Source organism: Hypomesus transpacificus, chromosome 2, assembly GCF_021917145.1.
Source record: "Hypomesus transpacificus isolate Combined female chromosome 2, fHypTra1, whole genome shotgun sequence".
In the NCBI taxonomy this organism is placed as follows: Eukaryota; Metazoa; Chordata; class Actinopteri; order Osmeriformes; family Osmeridae; genus Hypomesus; species Hypomesus transpacificus.
The window spans coordinates 13,907,673-13,927,379 of NC_061061.1; the positions used below are offsets into that span (position 1 = coordinate 13,907,673).

Sequence of the window (19,707 nt, forward strand, 5' to 3'; positions counted from 1 at the left end):
AATACAAGCAAGTGATGTATTGTTCAATAATCCGAGATAACAGTACGAATACACTGTGAAGTTTCACTGTGAAGAGGTGTGTGAAGTTGTACAAAACAATAAACATTTGCATTGAGGGTTTATTGGTGTATTTGAGTTCCTCTTCAAAACAAAGGCTTTGAAAGTTTGTTTAATATAAATACGAATACATGGTATCTGAATGTAGACCTTACATGAAAAATATGGTAGATTTAAACACAAACTGATCAATATCTCCACAAATTAATACATTTTACAATAACGAATGCAATTTATTTTCAGATTTTACTTCAATTTCACCTCAATTTGTCAACCCTGCTCCATTAGTTCACAAAGGGCACCCTATAAAACATCCCACACTGAGGCAGAGATTTGTGAAAGCAGCATACAGTAGCTTGCTCCCAAGCACCCCTCCCTCCCCATGACTAAGTGATCTAGCCAATTCTGGTGTAGGCCCCCCTCACTTACAATGCTTCCCCATTTCCAAGCTCAAGGAACGAGGGTGGCAGAGAAGAAAAACACATTTACAATGAGGCTTACACATAGCTGTCCCCTCGCACTGCACCCAACCCTTGGTTGAAGTGTGGTATGCATATTTTGAGTGAGAAACAGAGGGCTCTCGCTTGTCTGTTTCTCTGCTCTCTCTTTGAGTCAATGGTGTTCCGGCAGCTGAAGTTCTTTATGTGGAGAACAATCTAAAGGGTCTTGTCGGAGTGCCTAGCAGCTGCTGCTTTTTTTCACAGACCACAGACTGGGAGTGGGGAGGTGAATGCACTGACAACAACCCCCCTCTTCACCCCACCTCACCCACTGTCATCTGCATTGGACTGCACTTCACAAAATATGTAGTAGAAGCAAGAAACATGAAAATATAGGGATATTTATGTTTATTTTTCTGTATTCTGTATTCTTTATCAGCATTTATCAGCATAACATTAAATGTTATGAGGAATTTCAAAGTCCTTTTTAATCCAGAAACAGCCGTGGACGTCTTAAAATGTAACTAAAATGTATGGCACATATTATTATAGCTCAACATGTCTGAATAATCAAAATATAATCCTGATTCAGGTTAGATGAGAAGACCCCTGCATTGTATTCTGGTACAATCGCTCCAAGTCCTTCATTTATTAATTGCATTCATGTCAGTAAATAAATCTTACTTCTCATGCCTAACCACACATTTATGTTAGGATATTGGGCTCTCACTCAACTCAAACTGTAACAGTGTTGAACACTATTTGTGTAGCCTGCTAGGTAGGTACATTAAGGCCTAAGCTCAGTCCTGTGAGAGAGGTGCTCTAGTGAACCTACACCGGGGTCTAGTGTTAGTGGCTGTGGGTCCTAGAAGTGGATGAATCTCTAGCTGCTGTCTGAAGGCACCAGGTTCCCTGTGGTATCCAGTTGCATGCATTTACAGGTGCAGGCTGAGACAGGGCACTCTGTGTGGTCTCTGAAAGGAAACAACAAAAGTAACAGAATTAACAAATTGTAAAACACACAAACCATAAAGTGTCACCCCAAATATGGACTACCAGAACATATTGTATAGCTCTAAAGGATTTGGCAAGGTGTCTTATGTTCTTGACAGTGCTGACCTGAACCAGCTGAGCATGTGACCAGCGTGGCCGCCATGGCGACAGTTGTGGCACCAGGTGAACCAGTTATTAAACTGAGCCAGTTTGTTCTCTCTGGTCAGGTCCACTTTTTCATCGGACTTCCCTGTGCCTGAACAAATAACCAGTATCAGTAATTGGTATAAGTAACTAATTACTAACTAAGTAACTATCACTAATTATTTTTTTTAGTATTACAGAACAATATTAACATCTAGCAATTCGTACAGTATATCAAATGCATAAAGTTAAAACTAAAACAATTTCTGCAATAGTAAACAACCTGTAATGTACAGAACCTGCCCTACGTAAAAAATTATCTGTGAAGCACATTACAGATAGTGTTATGATTTGGACATGTACAGTACGACTGTATCATCTGTTTACATTTAAAATGTTGGTGACAATGGCAGCAGTAGCTCGTTGGCTCAGAAAACACACTCAAATTAAAGCTTACTTTGACCCTTAGCCGTGGAGCACTAAAGCTGCCCACCCCCCCAAATCAATTTTCAAATCATTTTTGCATCTCAACCCTAGTTTAGACATCTGGTAGATGGTGTTAAATCTGGTTCTCAACCCAGAGCCTACCGGAGTGGCGTGCCCTGCCATGACCAGTACCTGGGCAGTTGGACACAGGTGTTCCCATGTTCATGAGGCAGAGGGCACAGCGAGGCAGGGGCTTCCTGCAGCCAGGGCAGCTGGTGACCTTTGACTTGGTAGGTGAGCCACTGACACCATACTGGCTAAAACCTCGGCCCTGGTGGGGCATGGCTGCACAGCTGTAGGAGATGGACTTCCCACAGAAGTTACAGCTCACAAACACCTGCGGCGTTAACAAAACAAAGGTCGGGTGATAAGGACTTGTGAAACTAAAACGGAGTCAGCGGTCTCTGTGTATTCTGAAAACACATAATTACAATGTAAGCATGGGGAAATAGGAAATTTCTTCAACCAAAAATGGTAATGGTAAAGTAGTGGGTGTGAACATAAAATGCACTGTTTTATTGATAATTATTAAGAAGCATTTTCAATTCTATTAACAGCAGCTAATTGCTAGTTTTGAACATCCTGTTGGTAAATCCCGGACGTAACTTGCCTGTGCTAATGGTTTAGAGCTGGGGTCTAGCTTGCTTCTGTGGATGTCGAACTCGGCCCGTTTGTGCCAGAATCTCCATGCGTCCAGCAGGTTGCGGTAGTTCTCAATCCAGCATTGGACACGAGGGTCCTTCACCACCTCACCTGGAGAACCCTGGAAGATAGAAGATGGTCACCAAGGTATAACTTGCTTAACTACATGCTCTTATGGTTCTTCCCTTTGGGACTTAGTTTTCACAATGTATGCTTCATGTTTTGGTTACCCGCAATGTTTGGGGCTCTCGTTGTTATGATCAGTGACCTATGCACTTTTGTAAAGCTCTCTTTTGGAAGTCATTTTGGATAAAAGCGTCTGCTAAATGCATAAATGTAAATGTATAAAAGGCACACAAAAAACACAAGAAAACTGGATATTTGTCACAAAATGCTAGGAATGCTAGGAAAACTAGGAATGCCCTTTCTTGGACTACCTTAAGCATGCAGAAGCTGGCTGTCTGGACATCCCCAGTGCGGTCGACGTAGCTCTCCATCAGGTCCACGCCGTCCTTGGTCAGACCCGTAAGCAGGATCCCCTCAAGGTTTCCTGCCTCCTTCATCTCTGTGGTTAACTTCTCTACGTAGCGAGGCAGCTGCACCAGTCACACACCAAATAGAAAAATCACTCTTCATTAGTGTTCAAACAATGTGTATCAGAACAACAAAAGCAGTCTTAAGATACCCTAAAGAAAATGACAGTGTCATACGTATATAACTTGAAAACAAGAGATGAAGTTGTTATACACGGTGGTGGTGCTAAAGGAGGTTACCTGGGCGTCACTAAGAAACATGCACGCAAACGCCACCCGATCCCTCACCGCCACACTGCTCTCATACTGCAGTAAAACAGAATTCAGAAAGCAGCACTCCTCCAAAAAACATAATTTCCGTGAACACTAAAGTGAACACTTGAAATTGACTCATTAAGGAACTTAACATACGCCGCCCTCTCCATAAAAGACTCAACATCCCACTAAGTAGTAACCTCATTTTGTAATTTTTTTAAATAAATTGCAACATTTATTTAGAGAACTCTTAAGTCGTACGCACCAGTACTCCATCATAGGCCCCAGCCTCACTCGTGAGAAAAGCAAACATGACACACAGGTAGGGGTTCTTCAGCTGAAGCCTCAAGGAACTGCACATCTCTCTCCAAAGAGAACTCTTCTCATCGGTGTAGCCAGACAGTGCCATGGCAACTACATTCAGGTTCACATCCCCTGGGAGGAACATTAGAGAAGCCAAAGTTGGTTTCTAATCAGAGCTGAAAGTGTTGGGCTACATTTAAAACATGAGCTGTGTGAACGTATGACGACGAGAACTGTCGACAGCAGCACGTTGTGTGTTCAGCGGTAATGCAACTTCGGTGATCCTTGAAGATGTGGAGGCATTGTGCAGTGCTACATAGGAGATCCTTTAACACTACTTGTCTAATGACTTTTGCCTCTAAAATCACACCCAACACAAGTTCATTAGAACTTCCACCAGAGAACCTTGACAAAGTTTGATGAGTCTATAAATACCTTATTTTTTGCTTGACAGATGATGGATACTGATCTCAACTAAAACGCTACCCTCCATGGTTGGTCCCTGATAAGTTTCTGATCAAACCCATTTGAGTTCACAACCCACTGCTGCTTAAATTCCTCTAACTTAAGAACACCAGGACACCCACCCTTTTCCGTGGAGGCACCCTTGTTCAGGATCTGGATGGCGCGGCGGATGTCCATGTTGAAGAGGGCCACAGCGGCAGCCCGCTCCCATTCGCCCTCCTGCTCCAGTGAGCGCAGGAAGGGCTCCACGTCAATGTCAGACCCCCTGCTGATCCAGCCGCACAGCCGCAGCGCCAGGCTGCGCTCCTCGCTGTGATAGCGCCGCATGTCTGTCTGGCGCTCCGTGCAGCTCCAACAGCGGCGGTTCTCTGTCGTGCCTGGTGTAAGAGAAGAACAAGTGGACTTGTGGCTGAACACGATCGATGCGGATGTATTTTAGGAGCTGCTGGAAGTAATAAAGGGGAAATAATGGGAAATAATAAAAAGGTTTAAAACCTGCTCGTTGGATCGTAATGGCATATGTTGTCATGCGTGTGTTATATTACTCACCTGAGCTCGACTTGACTATGTTCTTGATGCCAGAGTACACCAGAGACTGTTTGTTCCCCTGCTGTTTCAGCTCCATGTCCTCAGTGTACTGCTTCATGAGTGATACTTACATAGGAAATGCAACACCGATGTCTCAACTATTGGTACAATGGCATGGGTACAAGTGCAGCAGAGCAACTCACCCCCTCATTCCTATGCATAGTTAGTACAGTACAAGAAACTAGTGATTGGTAATGAACGTTCATACTGTACATATAGCTCCCATTTATTTTTATCAGATTTTTGAACTTAACACTAAATCTACAAATATATATCAAAATTGGTGTACATAAGCATTAAGAAAAGTTGATTGCTGCAAGCACACAAGAACGCAGCAACTACACAATCAAGCCAATGTTATCTGATGACCATCTAGCAAAACATGGCATGACTTCAGAACTCCTAGTAAAGGATATAGTAGAGGTCGTACCACAGAGACTTGAGCTGGGGGTCATCCCCCCCGGCAAGTAGATGATTCTTCCACACCTGCACAGTGTCATGGCCATATCTAGACTGGGCCCTCTGCCTCATTTTAGTGGCTATGTCCTGATCCACCGTACCTTCCGCTCCATCTTCGGAACACTCGTACAGGTGCCTCCCGCAAGCCCACATGAGGGAGGTGGTGGAGCTCCACGCCAACGAGATGCGCTCGAACACGGTGAAGTCTGTCATGGCGCGGTTGGCTGCAGACACCACCACCATGCGGTTCTGAGAGGAGGGATGCCAAGCGAAGCTGCCGATGAGGCTGTCACAGGGCTGCACGCTGCGCTCGATGATGGTGGGCTCCGTCTCGTCTCCGATGGGCGTGGGCGTGTGCTGCATGTCGTAAAGGCGGACGATGTTGCTGTCCCGCGTCAGCGTGGCTAGCAGGCCTGTGCGTGTAGGGCACCAGGCCACCTGGAAACGGGTTAAATGCAACTTACAGTCAGACATCTGGGAGAGGTTTAAAAACTAAAAACTGAAAGCATACAAGATAGCAGGATAGCAAGATCCCAAACATGTGATACCTTGGTAAGGGGTTTGGGTTGCTCTGTCAGTGTGAGAACAGGCTTCTCAAACTTCCTCAGGTCCCAGATGGCAACCTGGCCCTCAAAGAAGGAGGCCACACGGTCATGGAAGTGGGGGTCCACTGTCACCCCTTGAATGGCTTTAGTATTGACAAAGGTCTTCTGGCTGGTGTTCCTCAGGTCAAAGATTGCAAGGTTACGGTGCATGCCAGCCAGTAGTAGTTTTTGATCCCGTGGTAACCAGCATAGAGACAGACATGCATCATTTTGGCCCAATTCATATAGAGGCTTGGTCACCACCATGCCTGAGTCTGTGTCCCCTGACAAGAGGCGGATTTTATCTGCAGCCATGCTAGCTTCTGAGGTAAACTTATTGCTATGTATGTCCCATATGAGAATGGAGAAGTCAGCTCTGTGTTTGTCTAGCCCAGCGGCTAACCAATTGCTATCTACAGGGTTCCAGGCTAGGGTGTTACATTGGCGGGCATGCTTGGGTACAAACTCTTTCCCCACTAGCTCCTTGCATTTAGAGTTGTGACTCTGGCCCAGGCTCGTGAGAACTACCCTACCATTCGCCTGGCCTACCGCTAACAGGCACTCAGGCTCCTGCTTTGGATACCAGGCAACACATTTCATATATGGGGTATCTGAGTTGATAGCTAATAATGTAGCAGCGGTTTCCTCAGAGAGTGGGAGAGCTCCAGCTTTGGTCTCAGCGCTACCCACAGGTCCAATGCGATAGAGTCCAAGTTCCGAGTCACAGATGACATAACGGTCGGGGTGGTGAGGAGACCACAGAATGTCCGGCTTTGAGCCACTCATTGTTCAACAGCGAGGGCTTGTTTTCAGCAGAATATTTTTTTGGGTTCAAACTCGGTAGGCTGGAAAGAGAAAACATAGTACATAACAGTGAATATGGTCCCATTGCAAATGTATTTAATGTACATGATTCTGGTTATCCAATCTGACATTTTGTTTTTACAAGAAGTCAGGGGTACTACTTTGGGAGATTCCTTGCAAGACTTGTGCATGTGAAGTGTCTTAGCGAAAGTAGATTCGCCACATAAATAAACAACACAGCCACTTCCACTTTTACATTAAAAACAAAGCCATAGCCCCAACCTACCAATGTACACACAAACACACAACTTTTCACAAAAACACACAAGTCTTTATGTCTTTTGAAATCTATCTGAAGGATCCTATACTTGGAAAAAAATACGTACATTTCTAGCTATGTGGCTGTGTGGAAATGTGAAAAGTAAACAGATTTGCCTTATGACGAATTTAGTAAATGTGGTTTTCTCATCTGTTTCAGGCAAAGTACTAACATGTATAGACTTCCACTGCATCCTTGTAATAAGAAATATATTGTTATTTTGGGAAAAGCTTGCTGGCTGATTTGAACACATTAGTTAGCAAAGAAAAACAGCTAACCGCTGCCATGTCGGTGCTGTGCAAATTGTGTTCGTGAAAAACTCTACAGTAAAAGTCTAATGTAGCTATCCGAGACACATTGGCGACGAAGGTAATGATTAGACGTTAATTTACACGCGTTTTATACTAATTGTACAGTAGCACATTTATCCAAGGCGCATTCAATTTAAAAAGAGCCTGTTAGATAATTGTGCTAGCTAGATAGATAGCTGTAACCTAGGTGTGGTTAGTATCGTTGTTTGGCATTAGTCGAGTTTTCTAAAAGTTCTGATTATATTATTAATAACTGATCATTAAAATAAATTGGATTGACTGAGGTGGATAACTTGATTACGCAACGAATTGCTTAACTTGAGTCCAAAAGGGTATATTAAAAGATAAACTTACAATCTGACACTGACATGTCAAAGAAGTCTTGCGCCTTGTTATTGTGTAACACCCAATACATGTCCGTAGAAATCTTACTTCGTAAAAAACAAGGTTCCGGGTACGCACAACCTTTACTGAACCCTGGAGATGAATTAACGCAGTGTCCACTGAATGGCGCTATAATAAAAGACCAAATACACTTCATCATGCTGGTACATAATGTTATTGTGTTGTATTTTTCCCCCCCAAAAAGGTCAGCTTTGAACCGTGCCGCGCAAAAATATCAACACGCAGTTGCATGTAAGCTGCTTTAGGTAACTTTAGGCTACAGAATTGTTTTATTTGTGTTAATGATTCCTGAATATGCATGGAGAGACATAACGCACAGTAGTGTTCTTAGATCACGTTTTGTCAGAGTTTCACACTGCAAATATCTGATTTTCAAATTAGAGTATAAAAGTAGAAGAAAATTATCTCACCTAGTAAGGCTTTGTGTTGCATCCAAAAAATCTATTAGAAAACAAGTCTAAACAATTTAGTTTGATTATACATTTAGAGACAATGAAATATAATTCACTTCAACAATTGTATTGACCATTTATAAGTGTTGTGCCACTTCCGTTCCATTTTGGCAGACCTAATAAGAAAATGCAATTGTGTCGCACACTGTAGACTCAAAAATTCGTTGCACAAAATGGGACAGACCACAGCTTTGGTGTTCTAAAGCTGCGCATCGCTCAATTACAGCCAAGCATCCACTTTGCAAAGCAGACTACCCAGTTCGTGTGTTGGAGATTTGGACGAGATGAGATGCTTTCCAATCCATGCAGACAAGTGATCAAGAAACGTTGGTTGCATTATAATTTGATACCAAGTAAGACCATTTATATAAGTCAATAATTCATTCTACTCTTGAAACTGCAACTGCAAACTTGCAACTTTGTAACTTGTTTTTTTAATTAACGTTTGGAATTGTGGCAAAGAAGTTATGGTTTAAAAAGTGATGGGCCTAAATAGTTTAGAATGGTGGTTGATTAATATTTATTGTTGTTTTGTGTTGTTTTAGTTTGTTTATGGTTATAACAATGAATCTAGTGTCTCATACATATTTATATTTAATATATTTATGTATTTATTACACAAAATCTAATCTTCAGTCAACTATAGAGAGTGAACATTGGTTAATTACAGTGTCCTTGAGTGGGATCAGTGTTTTTGTCTGTCAACATCGATGGCATTTGTAGACTTTACTTTTATACAATATGTATGTATAGCAAAATGACTTACTCTGATGATTTTTTGCGCTTGCCTTTTTGCAACATATAGACATATTATGCCTTTCCATGGAAAATTGACCTGTATGCCTACCATTTCAATTTTGAAATGATTATGCAAAATAATGTCATACTTTATGATGTGATCTAAGTATGTTGATGTTATTCCAGTGTGTAGATGTTAACAACGGACATGATGGAGAAAGGAATGGCACTGTGCCTTTTACTGTTGGTTCTGGTGCATGAAGCTGTGGGCCAGAGAAGGAAAAAGTTGGGGAAAAAAAACTACAACAGCCTACTCAAGGATAAAGGAAATGGTAAATGAAGTATCCACAGTTCTATATTGATGGTTAGCCATGAACCTTCCAGTTAACTGTATCCAATATCTGATGCATGTTTGACTTTCTATCGAAACAACATTCATTGTTTGGATTATTGCTGAACCATACACCTGTTAGACAAAAGCAATTGAAGCTAAGCCTAAGGAATGTGTCTCCTATCTCCTATACGTGTAGCTCACCTGCCTGAAGCTACCTGATCACATTTATGTCAAATGGTCCTGGGCATCAGTAGCACCTCTTCTACAAGCCATAGTGACCTTTGACCTTAGCTTTGGGTTGCACAGAATCTGAAACAAGTGCACCACCATTGACAATACTTATCTGTCTCTCTCATAGATCAGACATGCTGCATGGACGTGGCCTTCCTCTTTGACAGTTCAGAGAATGCCAAAGACTTCCTGTTTGAGAAGCAAAAGTCCTTTGTGATCAATTTCAGCACCCGCCTTGCCAAGATGGAGGTTTCAGGCTGGACGCTAAAAGTGCGAATGGCCGCCCTCCAGTACAGCAGCTCTGTGACGATCGAACACCGTTTCTCCACCTGGCAGGACTTAGATGAATTCCAAAGGAGTGTTATCTCCATGACTTACATCGGCCACGGCACCTACTCCACTTACGCTATCAGCAATGCCACTCAGCTGTTCGCCCGGGAAACTACAAAGGATTGCGTCAGAGCTGCTGTGCTGATGAGTGACGGAGCAGACCACCCCCGGAACCCTGATGGTGTCAGAGCTGCAGAGGAGGCTAAAGGCCGTGGTGTCCTTCTTTTTGCAGTTGGATTGTCAGACCTGGCCTACCAGAGCCAGAACAGTGTGAAGCTCCGGGCTCTTGCCAGTCAGCCAACTCAGCGGTTTGTCCATAGTCTCACTGACCCAGAGCTTGAGTATAAGTTACTCACAGAAATGGTGAGTTAGTCCTAAGTAGGCCTGCGCAAGGGGCTGAGAAAGTGATGGGTTTTTACTCCCCAAAATAGGAGCATCATTACTGCATTGTTGTGTGGTCTGTCTGATCATATCACCAGCATGCAACTATGCCCCCTCCCACCCTTCTTGTCTCTACCTTGTTCTGCCTCAGCCCACACTGTTCAGATGGAGAGGTCAAGCCTCTCAACGGTAGAATTATGTCAATGAAGAAGAGGACCTTGGCAGTACATTGACATTAATACATGTATTAGTTGTCAGTGCACATCGACTGTACCTTTCACTCATAGTATATACTACACAGTCTTAATAAGATAATATTGAATGTGGAATCAGTGGTTACATTATCATAACATCATATAATATGTTAAGAACTAAAGGCCAGGGGTTAACAGGTTGTTTTTTATTGTTTTCAATTCAGGTTGATGTAACGCTTGAAGGGGTAAGTGCTTTAACATTCAAATGACATTGCAAATGTCAGATACAGAAAAAGTAATATTTTGGCAGATGAAAAACTTTACAACTGAAACTGACCTTGTGTCATTCACTGCATCAGTGTCCAAAGCCCAAAGTATGTTTGTGTGAAAGAGGGGAACAAGGTCCTCCTGGGAACCCAGTAAGTACATTTTACAATAAGTTTTCCAACAAAGGACTTTTACAAATCTACTGTCTTAAATGATCTACAGTCGGACTCATTTTTTAAGCCTGAAAAAGAACATGGCTTCAGCTTTGCAACCTTTGGTTTCATCTAGGGTAAAAAGGGAGACCTGGGATACGCAGGACCACTGGGTCCAAAGGGATCAAGGGCAAGTATTACTATAAATACAAATGTTTTATTAAATTGTAATGTAAATTCCATTGTTCATCCAGTACCATAGTAGTAATTATGTGTAAATTCTACTGTTAGGGAGACCCTGGAGTAAGTGGCTACCCTGGAAGTGAAGGTCCTGAGGTATGACGTCCTTCACTAATAACGTGTCATGTTTCAATTGTTGTCTGAAAAGAGTTCAGCAGTTGTAGGTGTTAAACACAGTTGTTACTTCTTTATAGGGTAAACAAGGATTCAAAGGGGATAAGGTGAGACAGACATATTCTTGTCAACAGATCCCCTTTGAACCAGATACTTTGCTAGCTTTTTATTTGCTTTATTTACACAAAGTTGTTGGTGGTTGGCCTGAAACCTAAGGATGAATTCAGTTGGAATGTGTTATATTTTAGGGGATGAGAGGAGACTGTGGCACCCAGGGAGAAAATGGCGATGTTGTAAGTAAAATGACACTGTATTGTGTCCAATCGATACTGTAAATGATTTGATCTAAATGTAGTGCTACCACTGTGTACCTTCCAGGGCCCTGAGGGACCTATAGGACTGCAAGGACCGGGAGGAGAGCAGGTACAGTGTAAACATCATCGTATTCTGGAATACATTGTTTCCCTGATCTGCTTAAGAGATCTTAGACTCTTGACACTCTTGATTTTTTGTTGGACAACAAGATAGAACCCTCCAAAACTCAACAGTTGAAAAACCTTTAGACATAGAATATTGATCGCATACACACGATGCAACAATCAGTGGATGAACACCCCCTCAACGCTCAAACACAACAGATGGTTGTGTCAATTTCACACTCATGCACTAATGGAATGTGAATATTGGATTATGCTTAATCTCAATACTAATATGGGTGTCTAAAGCAGTGAATCCAGGCTTGCAGGATATTATTCTTATACAGGAGCAGACTTTGTGTTGCAGGATTAGTGCTGGGACTTGGTTGCCCACTTTTTCCTCACTATCATTCTCTGTGGTATTGGCACAGTGTCAGAAGTTATGTTGTTTTGAGGCCAGGTCCAGACTGGAATTAAATTGGATTTAAAAAAAAAATCAGATTTGGGGAATATTAGTTAGTTCAGGTCTAGGAGAGATTCATTGTACTGTAAGTTACTGCATATAATATAACCACTTTAGAGTGTGCAAGGTTACTTGGAAATAGGTTTTCACAATGTTTACAAAGTATCATGGTTGAGCTGAATTTTCAACCTGTAGACTTTAGTAATACTCTAGATGTTTCTACTGTATAGTTTGTTACTTGAATGCTAGATTGAAATCAAGGTGAATACCACAGCCTTGTCAATAATATAAAGTAACTTGAAAAGTGTCATTGTACAGTAAATGTACAGTACATATGCATATATACATATACTGTCATATTGTTTTGTTGTATAATTCTGTGACTTTTCTTTCTTTTCCAGGGTGCCAGTGGACCCCCTGGAGACCCAGGTCCTGAGGGTCAGTTGGGACCTAAAGTAGGCATTCTGAGCCACCCACAGCATTGATGCCAGAATACTAACACATAACATCTCTATTGTGACATTTGGTTGGTTTGCCAGAAAGGCTACAAGATCTGCCCTTTAAAATGAGTGACCTTTAAAAAAAGTTAATTTGAATAGCGATTTATCATTCACTGAAACAGCAAGCAGAGCTTTTCAACAAGGAGATGTATTATTATAACAGAATGAAGACCGATTTAGGACAAACAAAAGTTATAAATGGAACAACCTAACCATTTTTGAAATGTCATAACATGCTACAAAGAACGTATTGGACATTTGGCTGGATTGAGTCCTATCAGTTTAAAGTAATTTCTACAGCTAACAGACAGACAGAACTCTTTTTGAGTTGACTGAGACTAGTTCTGTTTCAAAGGCACTGAATATCCCATTACATCTCATTCATATTATTAAATCAAATTGATATGAACAAGTTGCTCTCATTGGATTAAACTAGTATTTAATCATATTGTATTATTCACACTCGCAGTAATTCTGTTCTTCCTACACAGGGGGACAGAGGAGCAGCTGGTGCTTCCGGGCCCCGTGGAGATATAGGCATTGGATTCCCTGGTTCAAAGGTCATCCAAGGCAGTTCAAACTCCATCTAACTGATACAGTATACTGTACCATACATTCACATTATACATAAAAAAGAACAGATCAGATATGTCAAGTGTCCACAGGGTGACAAGGGAAACCAGGGCAGAACAGGGCCTACAGGACCTACTGGAATAGGAGACCCAGGACAGCCAGTAAGTTAGAGGATCATTTCATTTCTTCCACAAAATTAGTTCCACAAACCAACCTACCAGTTTTGCTTTGACTGTCGACTAATGTGCAATGCATGCTGATGCTTTGATTGTTTGATGGTCATTTCAGGGTCCCCCAGGACCACTTGGTGCACCAGGGATCCAAGGACCACCTGGGGAAGGGCTTATTGGAGCAAAGGTAGTCCAACCATAATAACGATAACATGTCTGTATCACCAAACATGTCCACAGATGCAAATCACAACTACGTCAACTAGAGTCTGTGTCAACTGAAATATTTGCACTGTTTCAGGGTGATCCAGGCTACGACGGCCCCAGGGGCAGCCGAGGTCTTACCGGTTTTGGGGTCAAGGGTGGCAAGGTAATGGAGTCAGTTGGGTGAGCGGTTAGGGAATCGGGCTAGTAATCAGAGGTTGCCGGTTCGATTCTCGGCTGTGCAAAATGATGTTGTGTCTTTGGGCAAGGCACTTCACCCTACTTGCCTCTGGGAATGTCCCTGTACTTACTGCATCTGCTAAAATGACTAAATGTAAATGTAATGGATGGTACAGCTTTCACAGCGAGATGTCATGGCAACGGTATTGAGATTATTAGTATCATGTTTGCCTATCCGTTGTATCACCATATTATTGTGTGATTGTACGTTTTCACTCAGGGAAGTCATGGTGAGCCTGGCATGCCAGGGCCAGATGGGGCCCCAGGGGAAGGGATCCAAGGAGAGAAGGTTGCTATTTGCTCTTATTCCATTGATTTGTTGTTTGTATTGTTGTACTCAATTAAATATTCGATCCAGAGGTAATGAACCATCTGATGATGGCTCCTTCGTGCAGGGTAACCAAGGACCAGTGGGACCCGTAGGCCCCAGAGGGTCTCCAGGAGTGGGACTCATGGGTCCAAAGGTTAGTCTGAAACTTCGAGATCAAACTAGGACAGGCTGTCTTACACAGAATCATACACACGTAAAAATCATTACTTAAGTTATAATTAGATCGATACTGTAGATACTTCAATGCTGGACATAAAAAATACATTTGAGATTGGAAAGCATGACAGGATTTACATCATCTACTAGGTACATGACTTTATGAGATATGTATTGTTACCTGCAGGGAAACGAAGGATTCTCTGGTGAGCCAGGAATCCCTGGTGAGAGAGGTATAGGAGAACCAGGACCCAAAGTAAGTCTGAACGTTTGGTGTATTGTATCAAACAAAGTCACTCTCTGTGGACGTTGAGGTCTGTAATGACACATTCATCTCTTAACATGTTGATGTTGTAGGGCGACCCAGGCTCTGAGGGCTTACCTGGTATTCCAGGTCTCTCTGGAGAGGATGGTATCCCTGGACAAAAGGTGGGCATAGAAGGTCTAAATTATTAGATATTTTATCAATTGAACTTGAACAAGACCTTGTCAAAATGTAATATTTGGTTTCTAATTATATTAGGGTGACATGGGAATACAGGGACCCAGGGGACAAGATGGTGTACCTGGAAAAGGTGTCCCAGGGGAAAAAGTACAACATTTAATATGTGTATTGTATCTTACTTACCCTGTCAGATAGTGAGTCACACCATTTATGTTGTCCATGAACTTAAATGTTGAGTCCATAATTATAAATGATGAGATGAGCAGTTTCTTTGTCCCAGGGCAACAGAGGAGACAGGGGCTCCAGGGGCCCAGGAGGTGCTGTAGGGCCTGTGGGGCCTATAGGACCAAAGGTATGTCCTCTATCAACTGTATATATATATATAGGGATATTATGGGAGTCAGATGGCTGAACGGTGAGGGAGTCGGGCTTGTAATCAAAAAGTTGCCGGATCGATTCCCTGCCTTGCAAAATGACGTTGTGTCCTTGGGCAAGGCACTTCACCCTACTTGCCTCGGGGGGAATGTCCCTGTACTTACTGTAAGTCGCTCTGGATAAGAGCGTCTGCTAAATGACGAAATGTAAATATAGGCTACCTTTGTAAAAACAACCAACTTTATTTGTTAAAATGCTGACCTATAATGTGGATGGAGAGGTTAAAAATGTGTACCTCTTCTAGGGAGATCCGGGAAATGCTGGACCACCAGGTCTCAGTGGACCACCTGGACGAGGAATGCCTGGTGCCAAGGTTTGGCTATAATTATTTAGGCAACAGTGATGAACAGTGACAATCTCAGTGAAAGTTTTATCGCCATGAAGTTATTTTTCCTGGTTCTGTTGTTGACACTGACAGGGTGATGCAGGTCCAGCTGGTCTACCGGGACCAGTAGGGGAATCAGGAATAGGAATAGCAGGTCCTAAGGTACTGTACAACACACATATTCAAGTGTTGTATTTTGTACATAAAACACTGAATGTCTGACTATCATCAGGGAGAGAGAGGGTTACCAGGATCCAGTGGTCCAGCTGGACTTAAAGGAGAGGGCTACCCTGGTCCTGCAGTGAGTATCTAAATATTGTGTGGAAAACATTGCTGGGGAAATGGGAAGTCTGGAATACCCTGCTTTGCCTGCTGTCACCAGATGCTGACTCTGGATTGATCAGATGATGGATGGTTAAATGGATGGTTGGATGTATGGACATTGGAATGATCTTGTCATGATGTGTTATGCATTATTATTATTATTTATCAAGTTGTGTGTGCTATTAAATATAGTAGATGTGTACTTCACCATGTTATGTCATGGTCATTAGGGACCTCCAGGGCTGCCAGGACTAACAGGAGAGGTTGGCCCAGAAGGAAAAGGCTTACCTGGACCCAAGGTACTGAAGCAAATATGTTGACACATATCAAAACCAGTATTTGTTAATCCATTATCTGGTTGATGTGGTTGAGTATGTCCTTGTGTTCAGGGAGATCGGGGTTTACCAGGCTCCAGTGGACCAGCTGGAAAACCAGGCATTGGCTTTATTGGTCCCAAGGTCAGAATCATGTATTACTGACTATGGTCCATAGTTTCATTGCCATGGTATCACTGATGACATGAAGATCGCATGTTGATCTGTGCAGGGTTCAATGGGTCAGACAGGAGCCCCTGGTCCTGTGGGGATACCTGGAGAGGGTATTCAGGGACAAAAGGTACTGTTCCCTCCCACCTTATCATTTGGACAACCATGACAGGACATGACATAAACATGATATATGAAGCAGGTGTACCGGTTGAAAAGTGGCTGTCAAAATGGTCTGACAGATGATGTGGTTCATCATTTCCTGATGTTTCCAGGGTGAATCAGGATTTCAGGGGATTCCTGGCCCCAGAGGCCCCCCAGGGCAGGGTCTCCAAGGAGAAAAGGTAAAATCTTTGTTTTGGTTGTTTATAATGTGATTATTCAGTTAAAATCTCAAAGTGGTTTTTTACTGGCCCTGTAGGGAGACCGTGGGATCAGAGGTGAACAGGGCAGAAAGGGGGAGAGAGGAGGGACAGGGGAGCCCGGAGCCATCGGACAGCTGGTACAGTACGCGTTGCTGTCATGAGTTATAAGAAGTCAGATCAAATCAGTGGAATCAGGTCATTTGAAAACGTATAGTAAATTGTGACTTCACAGGGTAAACTGGGACAAAAAGGAGAAGCTGGCCTTACAGTAAGTGTTGTTAATGACCTTATTCAAATTTCTGAGAAGAGACGTTATTGGACCAGATGTATTGGGGCACTATTTATGCCACTATCTATTACAGAGAGAGGAAGTCATCAAAATCATCAAATCAATATGTGGTACGTGAAGCATATTATCGTACCATACATGGTGTTTGCAGGGGGACCTTTTCATGTTCGCATCAATCAATCAATCAATCTGTGTTATGACATTGTTAATAGATTTGTCATTCCCATGAATTGGAACATTGTCATTAATTTGTCTAACCCCAGGCTGCGGAACAAAGTGTCGTGAGAACCCTCTAGAGCTGGTCTTTGTGATCGACGGCTCAGAAAGTGTTGGGCCCGAAAACTTCAAGGTGGTCAAGGAGTTTGTCAACGCCCTTGTTGATAATGCCTCCGTGAACCGCGAGACCACGCGTGTTGGAGTGGTCCTCTACAGCCACATTAACATGGTGGTTGTCGGCCTGAACCAGCTGTCCACCCGCGACCAGATCAAGACTGCCATCCGCTCCATGACCTACCTAGGGGAAGGAACCTTTACAGGCAGCGCTATTCAGACGGCCAATCAAGTGTTCCAGGAAGCCCGCGTCGGAGTGAGAAAGATGGCCATCGTCATCACGGACGGCCAGGCAGACGAAAGGGACTCTGTAAAGCTGGACGAGGCAGTGAAGGAGGCCCATGACAGTAACATTGAGATGTTTGTGATTGGTGTCGTTGACGAAAGTGACCCAATGAACATGGAGTTCATGGAGGATGTTCTTCTAATGGCCTCTGACCCGAACATGGAACATATCTACTTGATCAAAGACTTTAGCAAACTACCTGGTAAGCTTGATAATCAAAACTGTGCTTACACTCTTAGAATGCAGTATATTCAAATGCACTTCTGGAATAAGTCCATAGGTGGTGATGTAAGACTAGCTGATTGGCTCTGGCTGGAACATAATATCTCTGTTGTCTGTATTGTGATATTTCCATCAGCCTTGGAAAGCACCCTGCTTAACCATATCTGTGAAAGAGAGGAGGAAGAGGCTTTGTTAAGTTCCAGACTTTCTCCTGGAACCCCATTTGTGAACGTCATGGAAACCCCAAACAGGACGAAGACTGATATGCCCATCGCCACTGGAGACTTCAGAAACACACAGATGGAGGTGAGGCACTGTAACACTCACATGGATTTTACTTTCTGGTTTTCTTTCAGCTTTGATTGAGAGAAAGAATGAACCAAATCACTAAAACAATGCAAATGCCTGTTACCACACCAGTAGCTTTTTTTAGACTGTAAATCCATAAATCCCCACTAATATCAATCCAAACCCCTCTAAATAGATTTCCATTTAGTTACAAAATGCCCATTATACAGATTTACAGAATGCACATTAAATGTCTACCCTTCTCTGAGTCAGCCAGGCCTACCAGGACCAGGCCTAGTAGATCAAGTCTTCATCCCACAAGGACCCAAACCAGGGGACAGAGACACCTCGGAATTATACAGGGTTCCCTTGTTCGACAGAGAACCTTATAAGCCCCGTACAGAATTAATCCTCCCATCTGAAGTGAAAAGACCCACCCACAGCATAGCAGAGATTGCACCTCAGACCTCTACACCAAGAACCTTCATCACGGAGAGCAAACCATCCCCTTCGACAGCCCCATTCTTCTCAAGGGACTCTTTTATGCAAGGTATCATACTGTATATCCTTGTGTGTTCTAAATGGTATTCCTTTTGTAAATAGCTGTATTTTCATGCAATCATGATCAATTAGTCGGTTAATCCATAACAGACACACATACATGACTGACATAACTATCAAGCATATGTGACAATATATTAGTTTATAGGTGATTAATACAGAATCTACAGTAGTATATACTGTGGATTCAATCAGATACGGCACCTAATTGCAGTGTTTTGTCTTCTCTACCGCTACTGTTGTTTCCAGATGCGAGATGCAGTCAGACTCTAGACCCTGGGCCATGTCGGGAATACGTTGTGAAATGGTACTATGACTCCATAGCAAATGGCTGTGCCCAATTTTGGTTTGGCGGCTGTCAAGGAAACAAGAACCAGTTTGAGACAGAGAAGAGCTGCAGAAAAGCTTGTGTCCAGGTCTAACACACTGGTTAACTAGATTTTACGGTGTTTGAATGCATTTACCGATTTAAACTATTTAAGGGGTACAGTAGCATTTCAACATGTAGTAAATGTGAGAATACAAAAATGTGGTGTAGGGGCAGCACCTCACTGAAAATCCAATTATTATTTTTTTAAACAATGCTAGTCTTACATGTTTTGTTATATTACGGATGTCTTGAAACATTTTAGGTAATGGTCCTTGCCATAAAAAAGTACCATGTCAGCATGCAACTTCTATCATTAAATATACATGAACTGTTACAACTTAGAATCTACTACCATTCATAACACACTATTTTGCATAAAGAAAACCAGTGTCTGTGGACCCAACAGCGTATAAATCTATTTTGTGTCAAGAAGTTGATAAGGAGGAATCATCTTCTCCAGGACACGTAACTGAATGACTCATTTCTATAAGAAATGTAATTAGGCACTCTCTCTTCACTTGAAATCCCTCTTTGTGACACCAAGACAGTAGCATTACAAATAATTGACGGGATAATTATCATGAGAAAATACAGTATCTTCCTTTTTCCCCGCTCTTTAACAGAGTGAATCCTTGAACTGAAATTATGGTGGGCACTTATGTCCAGGATGGATTCTTGTATCATTCTTCTGAGTTAACAGCTCTTGAT

The 19,707-nt window shown here is 42.6% G+C and overlaps 2 protein-coding genes across 3 annotated transcripts; one reads left to right on the top strand and one right to left on the bottom strand.

The window, feature by feature from the left end:
* Positions 1-284: 284 nt before the first annotated feature.
* Positions 285-7,815, bottom strand: mios (missing oocyte, meiosis regulator, homolog (Drosophila)). 2 transcript variants are annotated; one of them, XM_047039842.1, is made up of 12 exons: positions 7,738-7,815; positions 5,914-6,794; positions 5,323-5,803; positions 4,868-4,966; positions 4,441-4,695; positions 3,816-3,985; positions 3,536-3,601; positions 3,200-3,358; positions 2,731-2,883; positions 2,253-2,457; positions 1,617-1,746; positions 285-1,471 (listed from the first exon to the last, which is right to left on the bottom strand). In XM_047039842.1, the coding sequence occupies exons 2-12, from the start codon at positions 6,733-6,735 to the stop codon at positions 1,381-1,383; spliced, it is 2,631 nt and encodes an 876-aa protein (XP_046895798.1). In that variant the 5' UTR covers positions 6,736-6,794; positions 7,738-7,815; the 3' UTR covers positions 285-1,380. The 2 variants fall into 2 exon arrangements, with proteins under 2 accessions (XP_046895798.1, XP_046895789.1); XM_047039833.1 differs by having other exon boundaries at positions 2,223-2,457.
* Positions 7,816-8,478: 663 nt separating this feature from the next.
* On the top strand, positions 8,479-19,652 carry col28a1b (collagen, type XXVIII, alpha 1b). Its single transcript, XM_047039985.1, has 35 exons — positions 8,479-8,593; positions 9,165-9,310; positions 9,671-10,236; positions 10,673-10,693; positions 10,808-10,867; positions 11,004-11,057; positions 11,159-11,203; positions 11,302-11,328; positions 11,470-11,514; positions 11,600-11,644; positions 12,502-12,555; positions 13,092-13,160; positions 13,266-13,334; positions 13,462-13,530; positions 13,645-13,713; positions 14,008-14,076; positions 14,183-14,251; positions 14,462-14,530; positions 14,632-14,703; positions 14,798-14,866; positions 15,000-15,071; positions 15,399-15,467; positions 15,573-15,641; positions 15,712-15,780; positions 16,034-16,102; positions 16,193-16,261; positions 16,350-16,418; positions 16,564-16,632; positions 16,710-16,790; positions 16,886-16,921; positions 17,016-17,052; positions 17,206-17,760; positions 17,917-18,086; positions 18,342-18,618; positions 18,879-19,652. Exons 2-35 carry the CDS (start codon positions 9,172-9,174, stop codon positions 19,049-19,051), a joined length of 3,564 nt encoding a protein of 1,187 aa, XP_046895941.1. The 5' UTR covers positions 8,479-8,593; positions 9,165-9,171; the 3' UTR covers positions 19,052-19,652.
* The last annotated feature ends 55 nt before the right edge of the window (positions 19,653-19,707 follow it).